Source organism: Phyllobates terribilis, unplaced genomic scaffold (assembly GCF_046119375.1).
Source record: "Phyllobates terribilis strain yellow unplaced genomic scaffold, ASM4611937v1 Scaffold_4__5_contigs__length_816908805, whole genome shotgun sequence".
Classification (NCBI taxonomy): domain Eukaryota; kingdom Metazoa; phylum Chordata; class Amphibia; order Anura; family Dendrobatidae; genus Phyllobates; species Phyllobates terribilis.
In genome coordinates, this window is record NW_027362764.1 from 618,927,834 (window position 1) to 618,946,254 (window position 18,421).

The 18,421-nt window shown below is 45.3% G+C and overlaps 1 protein-coding gene across 2 annotated transcripts in view; it reads left to right on the top strand.

The window, feature by feature from the left end:
• The window catches only part of RP1 (RP1 axonemal microtubule associated), a 1,013,486-nt gene that overhangs the window by 224,854 nt on the left and 770,211 nt on the right, over window positions 1–18,421 (top strand). For both annotated transcript variants that reach the window (XM_073679301.1, XM_073679302.1), the window contains exons 13-14: window positions 10,441–10,544; window positions 11,515–11,691. In XM_073679301.1, coding sequence (XP_073535402.1) covers window positions 10,441–10,544; window positions 11,515–11,691 — 281 coding nt within the window. The remainder of the gene's footprint in view (window positions 1–10,440; window positions 10,545–11,514; window positions 11,692–18,421) is intronic.

An 18,421-nucleotide genomic window follows, 5' to 3' on the forward strand; every position in this document is an offset into this window, starting at 1 on the left:
GCAACAGTGACTGAAAATGTAGGTGGCAGGAACAGAAGAAGTGTGACGGTGGCTGTCATGTCCCATGACTTTGGAATCATACAGGTATTGTATTGTTGCTGTTGCATTGCTATGCAATAAGGTTTGCCTTTTAGAAGTTTGCCCTCCCTCTCTCCCTGTCTACCTTACTAACTCTGATGTCAGTAACCCCTCCCTTCTTCCTCATTCTCTGTATGTCACCCATTTTAAGAAGTTCATGTCTTGGATCCCTTGTTCAGTATAGTATTTTTTACTTACTGTAATTGAGCAAAACTATAAGAATTCAGCTTGAAAATAAACCTTCTTCTTGCTGGAATCTTCATACGTGCCTCTGCAGTTGAGTGAAGCTATCTGATGAAATCTCTTTGTGTGAGTACTGGTACATAAAGACATCCATAGAAAGTCTCAAGCACCCTACACTCACAGCCTAGTTATGGAGACAGAATCGTGGCCGCTGAACTTGCGGATGGTGGCCACAAAAGAAGTGTGGCAGCAGCCAAAGAAGCTGTAGTCACTTCTCTATCACTTCATTAAAATAGGATGTCATCAAGAAATGGCAGTTACAAAAACTATAGTAAGTGAACACATCATAGACCCATGATGATGCCCTATTTAACGTGGGGTAATAGAATCTGTGGGTAAGTGAATGCAGGACCAGCCTCCTGTGATGTCTCATGTAAGTCTCCCATCAAGTAAAACATCCCTGGAAGTAAAGAAAAAAAATGCACATATAAGGAAAAGCAGTATCAGAAGAATTGTAGGGAATTTTATAATAAAGGAAATTACAGATGTGGTTAGGGATAGTGTTGAGCGAGCACTAAAATGCTCGGGTGCTGGAAGCTCGGGCCGAGCTCGCCGTGATACTCGGGTGCTCGACCCGAGCAACGAGTCCAATGTTAGTCTATGGGAGACCCGAGCATTTTTGCGGCGGTACAACCGGCAGTCTGTAGAAAGCCTAAAAAGTGCCCAAAACGATAGTGACAGTGCTCAAAAGACATGGAGACAGCATGGGCATTGCCCCAGGAAGCATTTCTGACCCCCAGGGTCACTGCTGTCAACAACGTGGTCAGAGGTATTAAGCCACTTTAACGGGCTCACAATAAAACGTTCAAAAACGAAACTGAAATGGTTTTCCTGTGAAATATGTTGAGGAACTTCCTTTCCAGGGTAAAGACTTGTGTATAAGGTAAAATAAATAACCAAAAACAAAAATACTCCTCCACACCTTGGGCTATGTTCACAAGTAACATTTTTTATGCGTTTTTGCACTTTTGTATTGCTTTCAACCGTGACAAATGCATTCACCGGGAAATGTCATTTTAACATTTTACAATCTTATCTGGCCATGTGCTGTGTGACACATACATACAGTGCTGAAAAGACATGGAAACAGCATGGGAAAGACCCCTGGAAGCATCTCTGACTCCCAGGTCACTGCCTAAAAGTGTGCCCATCTGAAGTGATCCTTTCCGCATCAGAAGATGCAGACTTGCAACTATCCCCGTGCAAGTCCTTGTCCCAGGGCAGTGTTCAATTGTACCTCCCCCATTCCTTGCAATGCAAGCGCAAGTATGCAGCCTGCCACCCACTCACCCCCAGGCTGCAATACCATACTGCTAGCTTGCTTGCACTTGAAATAGGGTCTTTTAGTTTGGAGGAGGCCGAAGCTGGCCACTACCTCATGGCTACTTCGGCAGCGAGGTATCCATACTCAGTCCCCAGCCACCCGGCGGCCGGGTGTCCACTCTCGGTCCCCAGCCGCCTGGGGGCGGCCGGGTGTCCATAAGCGGTCCCCAGCTGCCCCCATTTCTCCTTGGAACATCCCCCTACACACTTTTCTTAGCCCGGCCTGCTTTAGGGCAGCACTGGATGAGCCCACCAGAGAAGCAGACTCCTTCGGTGGGCCCTGGCTTCTCCATCAGGGGAGTTGAGAGTGCCAAGGTGAGGAGCATGATGATGATGATAGAAGTTAGCGTCTGCTTTGTTTTCTTGGAATGCAAGCCTAAATGTGCAACCAAACACCCATCCACCCCCAGGCTGCAATACCATACTGCTAGCTTGCACTTGAAATGGGGCCTTTTAGTTTGGAGGAGGCCGAAGCTGGCCACTACCTCATGGCTGCTTCGGCAGCGAGGTATCCATACTCAGTCCCCAGCCGCCTGGCGGCCGGGTGTCCACGCTCGATCCCCAGCCGCCAGGGGGCGGCTGGGTGTCCATACTCGGTCCCCAGCTGCCCCGCGGCCGGGTGTCCACACACGCTCCCCAGCCGCCTGGGGGCGGCCGGGTTTCCATAAACGGTCCCCAGCTGCCCCCATTTCTCCTTGGAACATCCCCCTACACACTTTTCTTAGCCCGGCCTGCTTTAGGGCAGCACTGGACGAGCCCACCAGAGAACCAGACTCCTCCGGTGGGCCCTGGCTTCTCCATCAGGGGAGTTGAGAGTGCCAAGGTGAGGAGCATGATGATAATGATAGAAGTTAGTGTCTGCTTTGTTTTCTTTGAATTCAAGCGCATGTATGTAGTAGCGGCTAGGCCTGAGGTGGTCAGCGTTTTGGCACATATCCTACCTCCTCCGAGGATTGCTGGATGATTTCCTGCTACTATCCCTGTTCTATGACTCATGTTAAAGCAAATCTTCAGGTGATGAATGATGGATGAGGAGGTGGCAAAGGAGAAAGAGAAGGAGGAACAGGGACCATTCACATCAATATCAGGCCAGTCAACCACACATGTCTTGTAGGATATGTTCCTGTACCAAAAGGAGCGGTTCGGCTACACAGTTAAAGGGCATGCAGTGAGTGCAATGCCTATCAAAAATTTCGAGGCACTCCAATGCCCCTTGGAAGTGACATGGAGGTCAGAGGGCCTTAACTAAACTGTTTTTTCCATTTATAGCAACTGGGTCTCCTGTGCACTGTTGGCCTAAGCAGTGAATGGAAGGCTTTCCAAAAATTATGAGGAACTGCAATGCCCCTTGAAACAGACGTGGATTACAGCATACTAAGAACCTTCTACCCATTATTGGGGAGTGGGTCTCCCTTAGTGTTCGCCTATGCATTGAAAAGCAAAAGCTGACTAAAATTAGGAGGAAATGCAATGCCCGTTGGAAGAATGGTGGAGGTCGCAGTGGAATAAAAAGACAATATCAATGCCCCTTGGAAAAGTGGTGGAGGTCACAGTAGCTTAACAAGATGGTTTTAATGCCCCTTGGAGAAATGGTGGAGGTCGCAGTAGCTTAACAAAATGGTTTTAATGCCCCTTGGAAGAATGGTGGAGGTCGCAGTAGCTTAACAAGACGGTTTTAATGCCCCTTGGAAGAGCGGTGGAGGTCGCAGTAGCTTAACAAGACAGTTTTAATGCCCCTTGCAGAAGTGGTGGGCGTCGCAGTAGCTTAACAAAACGGTTTTAATGCCCCTTGGAAGAATGGTGGAGGTCGCAGTAGCTTAACAAGACGGTTTTAATGCCCCTTGGAAGAGCGGTGGAGGTCGCAGTAGCTTAACAAGACGGTTTTAATGCCCCTTGGAAGAGTGGTGGAGGTCACAGTAGCTTAAAAAGACGGTTTAAATGCCCCTTGGAAGAGACGTGGAGGTCACAGTGGAATAAAAAGACAATATCAATGCCCCTTGGAAGAGTGGTGGAGGTCGCAGTGGCTTAGCAAGACGGTTTTAATGCCCCTTGGAAGAGACGTGGAGGTCGCAGTGGAATAAAAAGACAATATCAATGCCCCTTGAAAATGTGGTGGAGGTCGCAGTAGCATAACAAGACGGTTTTAATGCCCCTTGGAGGAGCGGTGGAGGTCGCAGTAGCTTAAGAAGACGGTTTTAATGCCCCTTGGAGAAGTGGTGGCTGTCGCTGTAGCTTATCAAGACAGTTTTAAAGCCCCTTGGAAGAGCGGTGGAGGTCGCAGTAGCTTAATAAGACGGTTTTAATGCCCCTTGGAAGAGACGTGGAGGTCGCAGTGGAATAAAAAGACAATATCAATGCCCCTTAGAAGAGTGGTGGAGGTCGCAGTAACTTAAAAAGACTGTTTAAATGCCCCTTGGAAGAGACGTGAAGGTCACAGTGGAATAAAAAGACAATATCACTGCCCCTTGGAAGAGTGGTGGAGGTCGCAGTAGGTTAACAAGATGGTTTTAATGCCCCTTGGAAAAGTGGTTGAGGTCGCAGTAGCTTAACAAGATGGTTTTAATGCCCCTTGGAGAAGTGGTGGAGGTCGCAGTAGCTTAACAAGACGGTTTTAATGCCCCTTGGAAGAGAGGTGGAGGTCGCAGTAGCTTAACAAGACGTTTTAAATACCCCTTGGAAGAGCCATGAAGTACAGCATCTTAAAAACATTATTCCCATTATTGGGGAGTGGGGCTCCCATAGTCTTTGCCTATGCCTTCCAAGAAAAAGCTGCCAAAAATTAGGACGGAGGAACTTGCAATGCTGGCAACACGGACCAAGGTCACCCTGGTGGTATAGTGGTGGTGGAGGCTGAGGATAAGGAGAAGAGCAAAATACAGCCAAAATGAGGAAGCGTATACCCATGTGTGGGTGTGAAGCGGTGCATGGGAATACGCCTCCCGAAATAACACAGTAGATTTGACTTTATGTTACTCTGCTGTCATTTGGTGGTGATGAGAAGTCTGGCCCAATCCAGCCCTTGTTCATTTTGATAAGGGTCAGCTTGTCAGCAATTTCCCCAGCAGCACTAAAAGCACGCTCCGATAACACGCTAGCGGCAGGGCAGGCCAGGACCTCCAAGATGTACAGAGCGAGTTTATTCCAAGTGTCCAGCTTGGATACCCAATAATTAAAAGGCACAGAGGAATCACGGAGGACGCTGGTACGGTCGGCAAGGTACTCCCTCACCATCTTTTGAAACTTTCCACTCCTTGTGAGAGTACCCCGCGCCTCAGGGCCTGTAAGCTGAGTGGGTCTCAGAAAACTGTCCCAGAACATTGACAGTGTTCCCCTGCCTCTGCTGGATTGGAGTTGCGTCTCTCTCGCCTGTATGCCTTGGTTGGGCAACGAACTGTGACCTCTACCGCTAGCGTGTTCAGATGGGAATTTTTTAACAGTTCTGCAGCAAGGGCCTTCTGGTACTGCCCCATTTTTGTAGACCTCTCCACCTCAGGAATAAGAGTGTGAAAGTTCTCCTTGTAGCGGGGGCCTAAAAGTGTCACCAACCAGTAATGACTGTCACCCAACATTTTTACAACGCGTGGGTCACGATTAACGCAGCGTAACATAAAGTCAGCCATGCGTGCCAGACTAGTAACGGGCAAGACTTCCGTGTCCTCACCAAGATGATGACTGACCATGCTCTCCTCCTCCTCCTCCTCCTCCTCCCCCCTGTCCTCAGGCCACCCACGCTGAACCGACGGTATGACAGTTGTACAGGTACTACCATCTACAGCGCATGATACTAGCTCCTGTTCTTCCTCCTCCTCCTCCTCTCCCTCATTGTCCCCCAATGCACATTGGGATGAGATGAGGCTGGGCTGTGTGTAATCGCCCGCTACGGCTTCTTGATCCATCTCATCATACTCTGGCTGCAATGCCTCCTCTTTAATTCTCTGCAGAGAACGTTGCAAAAGACAGACAAGTGGGATGCTGACGCTAATGATGGCGTCATCGCCACTCACCATCTTGGTGGACTCCTCAAAGTTTGTCAGGATGGTACATATGTCAGACATCCAGGTCCACTCCTGAGGTCTTATGTGTGGAGTCTGACCTGAATATCGACTGCCTTGTTGCAGCTGGTACTCCACAACTGCTCTCTTCTGCTCACAAATCCTTTGCAACATGTGGAGGGTAGAGTTCCAACGTGTGGGGACATCACACACCAGTCAGTGTGCCGGAAGCTGCAAACGCTGCTGCAACACAGCAAGGGCGGCGGAAGCTGTAGCCGACTTGCGAAAATGAGCTGACAGGCGGCGTACTTTGACGAGCAGATCTGGCAACTCGGGGTACGATTTAAGAAACCGCTGAACCACGAGGTTAAGCACATGAGTCAGGCATGGTACGTGTGTGATCTCGCCTCGCCTCAGAGCCGCCACCAGGTTACGGCCATTGTCATACACGACCATGCCTGGATGTAGGTTCAGCGGTCTCAGCCACAGATCTGCCTGCTCTTTCACAGCTGTCCACAACTCACAAGCAGTGTGAGGTTTATCACCTAAGCTTATGAGTTTCAGCACAGCTTGTTGCTGCTTGGCTGAGGCAGTACTGCAGTGTTTCCAGCTTGTAACTGATGTGGTGATATCTGAGATGGAGGCTGAACATGAGGAGGAGGAGGAGGATGATGCGCTGGAGCTGTAAACTGTGGGGGCAACTCTGACTGACATAGGGCCCGCAATCCTCGGTGTGGGGAGGATGTGTTCCGTCCCAAGGTCTGACTGGGTCCCGGCTTCCACTATGTTTACCCAGTGTGCCGTCAGGGAGATGTACCGTCCCTGGCCACAAGCACTTGTCCACGTGTCCTTTGTCAGGTGGACTCTCCCAGTAACTGCTTTGTTGAGGGCACGGCAGATGTTTTGGGACACGTGCTTGTGTAGTGCGGGGATGGCACACCGGGCAAAATAGTGTCGGCTGGGGACCGAGTACCGAGGGACGGCCACCGCCATAAGGTTACAGAAGGATTCCGTCTCCACCAGCCTAAAAGGCAGCATTTCCAACGCAAGCAGTCGTGAAATGTGCGAATTTAGGACTGTGGCCTGTGGGGCGTTGGCTGCGAATTTGCGCTTTCGTTCAAAGCTCTGGGATATGGACAACTGAATGCTGCGGTGGGACGTGGATGTGGATGTTGATGCGGTTTCTTGAGAAACTGCCATAACAAGTGAAGACTGAGAGGAGGGGGCATCTTTGCATGCAGTATGGACAGGGGATTGCCTTGCATGCACAACAGGGGGTGCTATTACACGCACAACAGCGGAAGAAGCAGTGGTGACACCCGCTGACACTGGTCGTGGACCCTGGGGTTTGCCCCACAAAGTCGGGTGCTTTGCTGACATGTGCCTGATCATGCTGGTGGTGGTGAGACTGGTAGTTTTGTCACCCCTGCTGATGCTGGCATGGAAGGTGGTACAAATGGCCTTTTTGGGGTTATCAGCAGAGTCTTTAAAAAAATTCCAGACTCTGGAAGACATACCGGTTGTACTGGCAACGTCCCTCGTGTTGGTGTTACGGGGAACTGTTGCCCGACTTCTGTGTGCGGCCACCACACTGCTTCTTCCTGCCTGTTGGGGTACTCTGCCTCCCTCCCACTGTATGCTGCTGGCCTTGCTCTGCGTGTCCTCCTGCCATGTTGGGTCAGTTACTAGATCATCCACCACCTCCTCCTCTTCCACTTGCACACCACGATCCTCCTACTCACTTCGTGGCAATTGTGTCTCGTCATCGTCCACCTCTTGTGACAAATTGCCAGCGTCGACTTCCTGTGGCCGTGGCTATTCAAATATTTGGGCATCGCTACATGGGATCTCCTCTTCCACCACTTCAAACGGAGCAGGCGAGGGGCACAAATATGGAAATGGACCATTGAACAGCTGTTCAGAATGTCCAAGTGTGGGATCAGTTGCTGTCTGACGACACTCGGCATGGTGGGAGGAAGGAGCATCAGGGTGAGGAGGAGTATGCAGTCGAGATTCACGGCTACTAAAACTTGACCGTGTGGAAGACACACTGGATGTGGTGGTGCCCAGGTAACTGGAAGTATTATCTGCTATCCAATTAATAACCTGTTCACACTGATCAGTTCGCAATACTGGTGTTGTAGTGTGGTTCCCTAGTAATTCGGTCAAGAACTGGGAGCGAGAAGATGTGGCTGTTGGTTGTGGCACATTTTCACCTTGGCCACGGCCCCGTCCTCTACACGCACCATCACCAGAACGTCCAGTTCCACGTCCCTTGCCACGCGCCTTGCCCATTGTAAATGAAGTAAAATAGCTTACACTCGCACTATCAATCGAAAAGGGTAATAAAAAGGAGATTAGAACAGTGGAAGAGGAAAACCACAGTTCTCTTTCTCTGGCCTACAACAGAATCTTTTAAACAGATATATTTGTGACTGAACAGACAGGGAGACACTATTTTTTTTTTTTACATAAAACAGGCCAAAAGCTGGATAATACAGTGATTTGAACATGGGAACTGCAAAACCACAGTTCTAATTTACTGGCGTAGACCAGACTTTTTTAATAGATATATTTGGGGCTGAACAGTCAGCAACACACTCAAAACTGTTTTTTTATGTAAAAGACACCCAAAGGTGGATAATACAGAGATTTGAACCATGGAACTGCAAAACCACAGTTATATTTTTCTGGCCTACACCAGAATCTTTCAAACAGATATATTTGTGTCTGAACAATCAGGGAGACACTATTACTGTTTTTATTTACGGAAAAAATACCAAAAGCTGGATAATACAGAGATTTGAACCATGGAACTGCAAAACCACAGTTATATTTTTCTGGCCTACACCAGAATCTTTCAAACAGATATATTTGTGTCTGAACAATCAGGGAGACACTATTACGGGTTTTTTTACGGCAAAAAATGCCAAAAACAGGATAATACAGAGATTTGACCCGTGGAACTGCAAAACCACAGTTCAATTTTTCTGGCCTACACCAGACTCTTTTAAACAGATATATTGGTGTCTGACCAGTCAGGGAGACACTATTACGTTTTTTTTTATGGAAAAAAATGCCTAAAAAAGGATAATACAGAGATTTGACCCGTGGAACTGCAAAACCACAGTTATATTTTTCTGGCCTACACCAGACTCTTTTAAACAGATATATTGGTGTCTGACCAGTCAGGGAGACACTATTACGTTTTTATTTTACAGCAAAAAATGCCAAAAACAGGATAATACAGAGATTTGACCTGTGGAACTGCAAAACCACAATTATATTTTTCTGGCCTACACCAGACTCTTTTAAACAGATATATTGGTGTCTCACCAGTCAGGGAGACACTATTACGTTTTTTTGTACAGCAAAAAATGCCATAAACAGGATAATACAGAGATTTGACCCGTGGAACTGAAAAACCACAGTTATATTTTTCTGGCCTACACCAGACTCTTTTAAACAGATATATTGGTGTCTGAACAGTCACAGACACACTAAATTTTTTTTTTGGGGGGGGGGATATCAAAAGGTTAATAAGACGCGTATTTGGACAGTCTGACTGAGGAAAAAAAAGTACAGGATTTAGATGAAAAAAAAAATAATTTTTCCTTGCCCCTGAGACCGGGGTGATAAATCTAGCAATTTGACCAACAGGAGCACACAGGACTGTAATGCAGCGTTTGCTGGTATAACCACTGCGTCTCCTATACAGCCTGCTTCCTGCCTGCCTGATATCTGGGATGGATATTAGTCCTGAGAAGGATTGTTTGTTTGATTTGGCAGGCTTTAGAGACCCTACACTAACTATTTCGCAGTATAAATCTCTCCCTAGCTCAACAGCACTGACCCTACACTGGCTGATCCGGAGCGACTGTGTCCAAGATGGCGGCGCCCGGTTTTAAATACTCGAGGTGACACTGTGCGGCCAGCCAATCACTGTAATGCCCACAAACAACATGGCTGCGGCATTCCAGTGACTGGCTGGCAATCCCTGCATGTTCATTGGCTCTGTAAAAAGCGCCAAACGTGCCGGGCGGAGACCCGAGCTCCCGCCCGAGTAACCCGGAAATGCTCGGTGCTCGCCGAACATCCCGGGTAGTGCGATGCTCGGGCGAGTACCGAGCAGTGTCGAGCATGCTCGCTCAACACTAGTTAGGGATTAAAGATAGATATCTTAAAAGGCATTATAGGTATCAGACAACCTATATATGGTGGTGACCTCACCTTATATGGTTAAGGGTAAACCGATGGGAATGGATTTCACTGCTGTGCTGTCACACATCATCTGTAATGTTTATTCAGTGTTTCAATGCTGTATTATTACGTCTTTATTACAAAGTTGTGAGCTATAATGTTACTATTATCCAGATTCACTACAAAATGGCAAAATAGCTAATGCATTTCCTGTCTCTGGATTAATGCTGAATATTATAGTCCCTGTTGATTGGCCATACCATGTGTTAGCTGCAGGGCATGGGGAGGCCCACATGGCCGCACCTGAGGTCATTGTAGAGTTCTCTGGCTGATGGAATCCACTTCTTGTGTAAAATGGTGGTGGGCTTTTATCTGGAGATTCAAGCAAATCGAATCGCAAATTATTGGGGTCTACAAACACAAATTTGATTCACATGAAATTGATTTGCTCATCTCTACTCTTCAGCTATTATCAGACTATAACTCCTACATGCAAGGACAACCTGTAGATGTCTATTCCTTTATACCTCATTTTGAAGTTGTATTGCAGAATGCAGATACATACATTTATAATCCAGTATTAACTTTTCTTAAAATCATATAGGTTTCTTTGACGTTCTGGTGAAGAGAGGAAAGGTGCGTGTTTTCAGGAGTCATCACATCCGGAATCTTGCTTTGGCAATTGACAAGGGAATAGTTTCTGCAATGGTATGAAGGATATATTTTCATCTATTCCTTCTATACATGTATTTTTTATAGTCTTTAAGAATATTTTATATCATAAATATTCTACAGTCTCCATAGGAAAAATGTACTGTATATTCTACCGCAGAATAATATTCATTAGAATTCATGATAAATCTGATAATACGTCATATCATGTGTGTAAACCATCTGTAATGCTGTGCTGCTCCGTTGTCTTTGTACCTTTGTATTGATTAGTTATGACTTCTATATGAGACAGTATCAAGGCCAGCTCCACTTTATATGAATTTAGTACATACTTTATTTGGAGTTTGCATTGTCCATGCAGTCTTAGCTCTTCCTGTACAAAGACATACTATCTAAGGCAATGTAGATTTCATCAGATTTCACTGCAGCAAAATAGTGCTGCATGGAACAATGTGCTGTCAAGATGAACACCGAGGGGGAACCTTGATAAGACCTGGATGCCATTTGTATCTGTTGTACAATCGGTTCTGAAGAGTGGTGTGGCTTCCAGCACCTGAACATTATATAGATACAACCCTGACTAACTGTATATATCGCTGGACAATCCCTTTAGCTTATACAAGTAGAAATCCAACCAATAGATGTCTATGATGTTAATATGTTAATTATGTATTAAAAAGTACAGTAGTTTAACGAGAATACATGGTGGAGCCTAAACAAAATTTCTGATTTTCTGTAAATAAAGTGTATTCATTCTACTGTATATTGAAATGCTATGGATGTTTGCTATACTTTATATTTCATTCTTTTTACTGCTTCCAATATCTTATTGCTTTCAGTAAGTATAAAATATCCTTTACATTCAGAGGCTGAACATGCTATAGTTGTACAAAATCAGAAATCCCTGTAAAAACGCTAAGTTTTTTTGAACGTTCAGATTATGTCAAATGTTGTAAACTGTTATCATTTATTTATTTTCTTCTCCTCGTGTTTTTCTTTTTCTTAGGATAACAGTGGCATCCTGTGTGAGCTTCAGATTCATATTCAGCCAAACCGTTGTGTGACTCTGGAATCCACCAGAATGCCAGGAATGACCATCTCCTTTAACAGTGATGGCGAACCATCAAATGATGACACTAGAGGCTACGCAGACATCTCTAAAGAATTCTCTGTACATGTGAAGGTGCATTATACCTCCCCTTATGTATTAGTTTGGTTGTTCTTAAATTGTCAGATCTTGAGCTTGTTGGGGGTCTTTGGAACTGTTTTTTATTTTCTGACTACATTGAGAATAATCCAGTGTCTAATTTGTTGAAAGATGTAATTAAAAAAGTACTCCTCCCATCAAAGTTTTTATCCTCCTAATTTATTTCAATCATCATATTATTGTAACACTGGTGGGTGTGCGCCATTGGCTGGGCTTACCCTGGAGGGGCATTACTAGGTGACTACTTGGTATTCACTAGGGCCTCTGATGGTGAGGACAGGGTTGGTCACAGGTAGTCACCAGGTACCACTCCAGTGCAGTCCACAGGTCTGCAGCAACTGACTGAAGGGTCAGAAACACGGGTACAATGTACATTTGGCGAAGGCAAAGATGTGGTCAGATTATCCGAGGTCAGGACAGGCAGCACAGGTTCAATATATGTAGTCAATGTCAGGAGCGGAGAAATCAGAATAAACAAGTAGGCTAGCAGGGTCACATAACAGGAAAGAAAACACAAGAGAGTACCTTACAGGAAAATACACAGGAACTGAACTAGAACCTTCGATCAGATGAAGAGTGGTGGGAAGAGCTGCCTTATAAATCCCCTGCTCTTAAGAAGTTAACCTCTGCAAGACACGGGGGAGTTAAGTTCCTGCAGAATCTGACTGGCCGCAGTTACCTATAGCCAGATGAAGACTCACCAGCATCAGGAAGATGAAATGGTGTTGAAAATGCTGCAAGAAGCAGCTTAGCGAGACTGCCTGAGAGTGGGGAGAACAGAACAGTGACCACAATGAGTAAGGCAGCGCTCACCATCTGTGCGAGTCACTGACGTGACAATTATATAGCAGCATGTACTTACAATTGCTCATTTTGCCTGTCTACCTAGTAATTTCTTCTCTTTTCATTGCTGTATGTAGAAACAGGAAGTATCTTGTCCCTGCATTTATCATTTCTTTCTGATACAGCTTCTCCCTATTCCCCCCTGCAAGGGACTTTTGCAGTGACTCATGACTCATACAGGGAAAATAGACCTCCTGTTTTTACATAGAGCTTAGAAGGATTCAGCTTGTCAGTCTTTAATCACGTGATGTAATAGACCTAATGAAAAAGAGAAGAATTAACTGGGTAGAAAGGCAAAATGAGCAATTGTAAGTACAGTACACAATGCTATATAACATGATGATTGCAATATATTAATAGAATATAAATTTTGATGGGAGTACTTCTTTAATGATGATGTTGTAGTCATCTATGTGTCTTTATATGCTGTCATAATAATGTCACTCTAGTGTGTGTGCTAAGAGGCCTGGCACTATTGTGATGATTTCATAATGAAAAAATATTTACACAAAGTGAGATTTAAAGGCTGTGTTCTATTGTTATCATACAGTGCCTGGGTTCTTTTTGTTGAGATAATGGCACAGTAGTATTTGTGGGAATTTCTACAGTACATTCTGCTCTATCTTGATAATGCCCCAATACTTGCATAGTAACAAGGAGAAATGAGTGACAGAACTTAAAGAAGCATTTCTATAAACTTTTTTTTTTTCACTTATGCCTCCTTCACACGTCCATGTTTAAACACATATGTGAAAAAACAGTACTGGTGACATCAGTATTTTCCATCAGTGTGTCATTAGTGTGTCATCCATTGTCCCTGTTTACCATCAGTGTTTTTCCGGTATGGTTAAAGAAAGAATTGAATTACAAAACATCCCCTATACTTAGGAATGTTAAACACATACAGCACACGGATGCCAGAACAAAACGGACATGTCTCTATGTGGTTTATGCGGACACACGATCTGTGTAAAGATACAGACATGTGCATAGCAGCATAGGTTATAATGGGTACGTGTGGTATCCGTGAAAAAAGCACGTACCTGAAACACAGATATGCAAAGGAGGCCTAAATCTGTGTATACAAGTATGGCCCCTAGTGTCAGTGTGTTAATATACTCACCCACTGTTATGATCTACTACAAGCACTAAGGAAAGAAAGGAGATCTGTCCCTACAATAGAACTATGCTAGATCCCTACGATGTAACGGGGAACCTGATGCTGCGATCAGACCCGCTAAAGTCCTCGGCTAGTCTGTACGAAGACCTATAGATGCAAGGGAGGGATCCCTACAAGAACTAGGGACTGGGATAAAGTTGGGCACCTCCTAGCAGAAATTGTAGCAGTAAAAGACAAACACACAACATAGAACATAAAGGTCCGAAGACCAAGCTAAACAGACTGAGAAAGGTAGCTAAGCACCAGGCTAACGTAAGAGTAGAAATTACAATGAAGTCCAGCAAGGCCAGGAGGGCGGAGCAGGATTAAATAGGCAGACAAGGTCATGTGACCAGCAAGATAGAAAAAACCTAACAGGAGAGTTCTAACAGTACCCCCTCTTCTATGAGGATCCTCCGGATCCCCTAGGCCCAGGCTTATCAGGAAACCTCTTGTGAAATGCTCTGACAAGTCTGGAAGCAGAAACATCATCCGCCCTCACCCACAAGTTATCCTCGGGTCCGAAACCTTTCCAAGCGACGAGATACTGCAAACTCCCTCTATACCGTCTAGAATTTAGGATGCGGGAAATTTCGTATTCCCCGTCCTCCACGACCGGAGGAACAGTGGCAGAGACGTCTCCATCCGACACACAAGCTCTTTTCAACAGAGAAACATGAAACACCGGATTAATCTTCCAGGAGGTAGGAACCTCCAACCTAACAGCAGATTGGTTAACTACCTGAAGCACCTTAAAGGGCCCTACAAACTTGGGACCCAATTTTTTAGAAGGAATCCTCAACCGCAGATTCTTAGAGGACAACCAAACCATGTCACCAATAGCAAACAAAACCTCTTGCCGTTTCCTATCAAAGTACCTCTTAGATTTTTTGTTAGCCTCCTGAAGATTACCACGCACATCCGTCCAAACTCTCTCCAAGTCACCGGAAAAACTCTCCTCCTCAGGCACAGCCGATACCAATTTGGAGAATGACCCAAAAGATGGATGTCTCCCAGAACAACAAAAAAAAGGCGAACAACCAGCAGAAGAGGATGTATGGTTGTTAAGAGCAAACTCAGCAAGTGGCAAAAACTCAGACCACCGCTCCTGATTGTCTGCCACAAAACAACGCAAGAACTGCTCAACATCCTGATTCTTCCTTTCTGTCTGGCGATTAGAAAACAACAAATGAACTCCCAACCTGTCACAAAAAGCACACCAAAAACGAGCCACGAACTGAGGTCCCCTATCCGAAACAATGTCAGTAGGAACGCCATGTAGTCTGACTATTTCCTTGACAAAGGCCTTAGCGAGTGTCTTAGCGCAGGGCAGTTTGATGAAAGGAACCAAGTGACACATCTTGCTAAAACGGTCCACGACCACCCAGATGACTGTGAAACCCTCAAAGGGGGGAAGGTCAGTAATAAAGTCCATAGCCAGATGTGTCCAAGGTGCACTAGGAACCTCCAGAGGGCAAAGCAACCCCGCTGCAGGAGTATGTGAAGACTTAGATCTAGCACACACCGTACATTGACGCACCCACTTAATGACTTCCTTCTGCCATCCAGGCCACCAAAAACTGCGACCCACAAGTCTCTTGGTCTCAGAAATTCCTGGATGACCTGCCAACCGAGACTCATGACACTCAACAAACAAATCTCTCCTAAAGGTCCTAGGCACAAACAACCTCCCATGGGGAGTGTTAGATGGGGCATTCTCCTGTGCTTTAAGAATCTCATCTTCCAAAACGGAGTCCAATGCATCAATCACAACACCTTTTTGTAAAATGCTCCCCTCCTCCTCAGCTCCGACCATGGGAGAAAAGCTGCAAGACAAAGCATCAGCTTTAACATTCTTGGTACCCGGGATGTAAATAACGGAAAAATTAAGCCGCGAGAAAAAAAGTGCCCACCTAGCCTGACGGGCATTCAAGCGCTTAGCAGCATCACGATAGATCAGATTTTTAAGATCAGTGAAAACCTGAATGGGAAATTCAGCACCTTCCAAGAGATGACGCCAGTGTTCAAATGCGAGTTTAATAGCCAGCAATTCCCGATTACCAATATCGTAATTAAGTTCAGTCTCAGAAAATTTTTTTTGAAAAAAAAGCACAGGGATGTACTCCATCCTTGATTTCCTGAGACAACGCTGCACCGACCCCCATCGAAGAAGCATCAACCTCAACCAAAAACGGCTTAGTCACATCAGGCTGCATAAGGATAGGAGCAGAGCTGAACCTCTCCTTTAGAAACACAAAAGCTTCAATGGCCTCAGTAGTCCACTGAACCGCATTAGCACCTTTCCTGGTGAGATCGGTCAGTGGTTTGACAATAATAGAAACATTTTTAATGAATTTTCTGTAATAATTGGCGAAACCCAAAAACCTCTGTATCGATTTCAAACCAATAGGCCTAGGCCATTCCTGAACTGCCTGAACCTTCACAGGGTCCATCTCAAAGCCTTCGCTGGAGATAATGTAGCCCAAAAAACTAATTCTCTGTACAGCAAACTCACATTTCTCCAGCTTAGCAAAAAGCGAATTGTCAATTAATAACTGTAATACCACACGTACGCTCCGCCAATGAGACTCCAGATCAGGCGAATAAATCAAAATGTCATCCAAATACACAACCACATTTTTGCCGATCAAAGGTCTAAGGATGTCATTAATAAGATTCTGAAAAAATGCTGGAGCATTGGTAAGACCAAAAGGCATAACCAGGTTCTCAAAATGACCCACAGGAGTGTTAAAAGCAGTCTTCCATTCATCACCCTCCTTCATGCGCAACAAATTGTATGCCCCCCAGAGATCAATTTTAGAGAACCACTTGGCCCCCACTAACTGGTTAAACAAATCAGGAATCAATGGCAGTGGGTAAGGATTGCGTACAGTAATTTTATTAATCTCACGAAAGTCCAGACAAGGACGTAAACCGCCGTCCTTTTTTTTAACAAAAAAAAATCCAACAGCCACAGGAGACTTGGAAGGCCTAATGTGACCGGCGGCCAAGCTTGACTGTATGTATTCCTCCAAAGCCTTTCTCTCAGGAATAGTAAGATTAAATAAACGACTTTTAGGAAGAGTCGCTCCAGGGACAAATTCAATGGTACAATCATAGTCTCTATGGGGAGGCAATATTTGTGACTCCTCCTCAGAAAAAACTCTCCAAAAATCCTGAATAGGTACAGGTAATTCCCCTTTTCCACCGCAGCAATACGTCCGTTTCAACACTTGTCATAACTAGTGTTGAGCGATACCTTCCGATATCGGGAAATATCGGATCGGATTGGATCGGACCGATACCGAAAAAGTATCGGATATCGCCGATTCCGATACCGGAAACCAATGCAAGTCAATGGGACATAAATATCGGAATTAAAATAAACCCTTTCTTTCCTTGTAGGTTATTTCTACATGAAGGAAAACAACTAAGAATAATGTAGAATGTATTGGGGGAGGTGGGGGAGACAATAAAGGCATAGAGGTTTAGCCCAGTCAAATGGAATAGCAGGAATTAATATTTTTTTATTATGTTCTGAGTTACGGAAATATTAACTATGTTAAGTATTTTTATATTTTGTCAGATATTTATGTTTCACTACTTCCATGCTCTTCACCTTCTTTTTTACTTCTCCCACACTTTCTCCTTCATCATCCTCAGCATCTTTTTCATCCACTTCTTCTTCACCTTCTTCTTCTTCACCTTCTTCGTATTATTCTTTTTTTTACATTCTTCATATTCTACTTCTTCATCTTCTTCATATTCTTCTTCTTCATCATATTCTTATTTGTGACAGGCATTCCTGTAGTTGTTATCTATAAAAGGTTGGACATTACACCTTTCGTTCTGCCCGTCACAAAAGATTTACAACAGGATTTGTCCGCGTTCAGTTTGGCCTGCAGCAGCAGGTCTTTTCCAGGGGCACCACGAGGAGGAACGGACTCACCCCCATACACTGCTTAGTCATCTTCTGCTTATAATTTAGATATTATCTTTTGCTCTGATTTTTAGTCTTATGCTTAATGTTCTTCCGCTTTTTGTTCTGCAGCTTCTTGTATTTCTGCTTCTTGGTTTTCTGTCTCTTGTTTTTCTGTATCTTGGTGCTTGTCTTCTCTTCTTTGTCTTCTTGGTCAACTTCTTCAGGGTCATCTTCTTGGTCTTCTTCGGGGTGGTCTTCAGGGTCGTCGTCTTCGGGGGTCCTCGTCTTCGGGGTCCTCGTCTTCTTCGGGTTGGTCTTCTGGGTCCTCGTCTTCGGGGTCCTCGTCTTCTTCGGGGTGGTCTTCAGGGTCCTCGTCTTCTTCGGGGTGGTCTTCAGGGTCCTCGTCTTCTTCGGGGTGGTCTTCAGGGTCCTCGTCTTCAGGGTCATTGTCTTCGGGGTCCTCGTCTTCTTAGGGTTGGTCTTCAGGGTCCTCGTCTTCAGGGTCCTCGTCAGGGAGATCCAGAGTGATTACCAAGAACCATTTCAAAAAGCTTGAACTTGGAAATGTAGCAGAAGGTACAAGAAAGCTGAGGAACTACCGAGGACCAGCTGACGGTACTGGAACCCGGATGGATAGCAGAAGGTACAAGAGCCAATGGAACTACCGAGGACCAGCTGATGTTACTGGAACTCGGTTACTAAGCAGGAGGTACCTGTGCCAGAAAGCACTACCAAGGACCAGCAGACGTTGGTGGAACTTGGATACCGAGAAGGAGGCACCT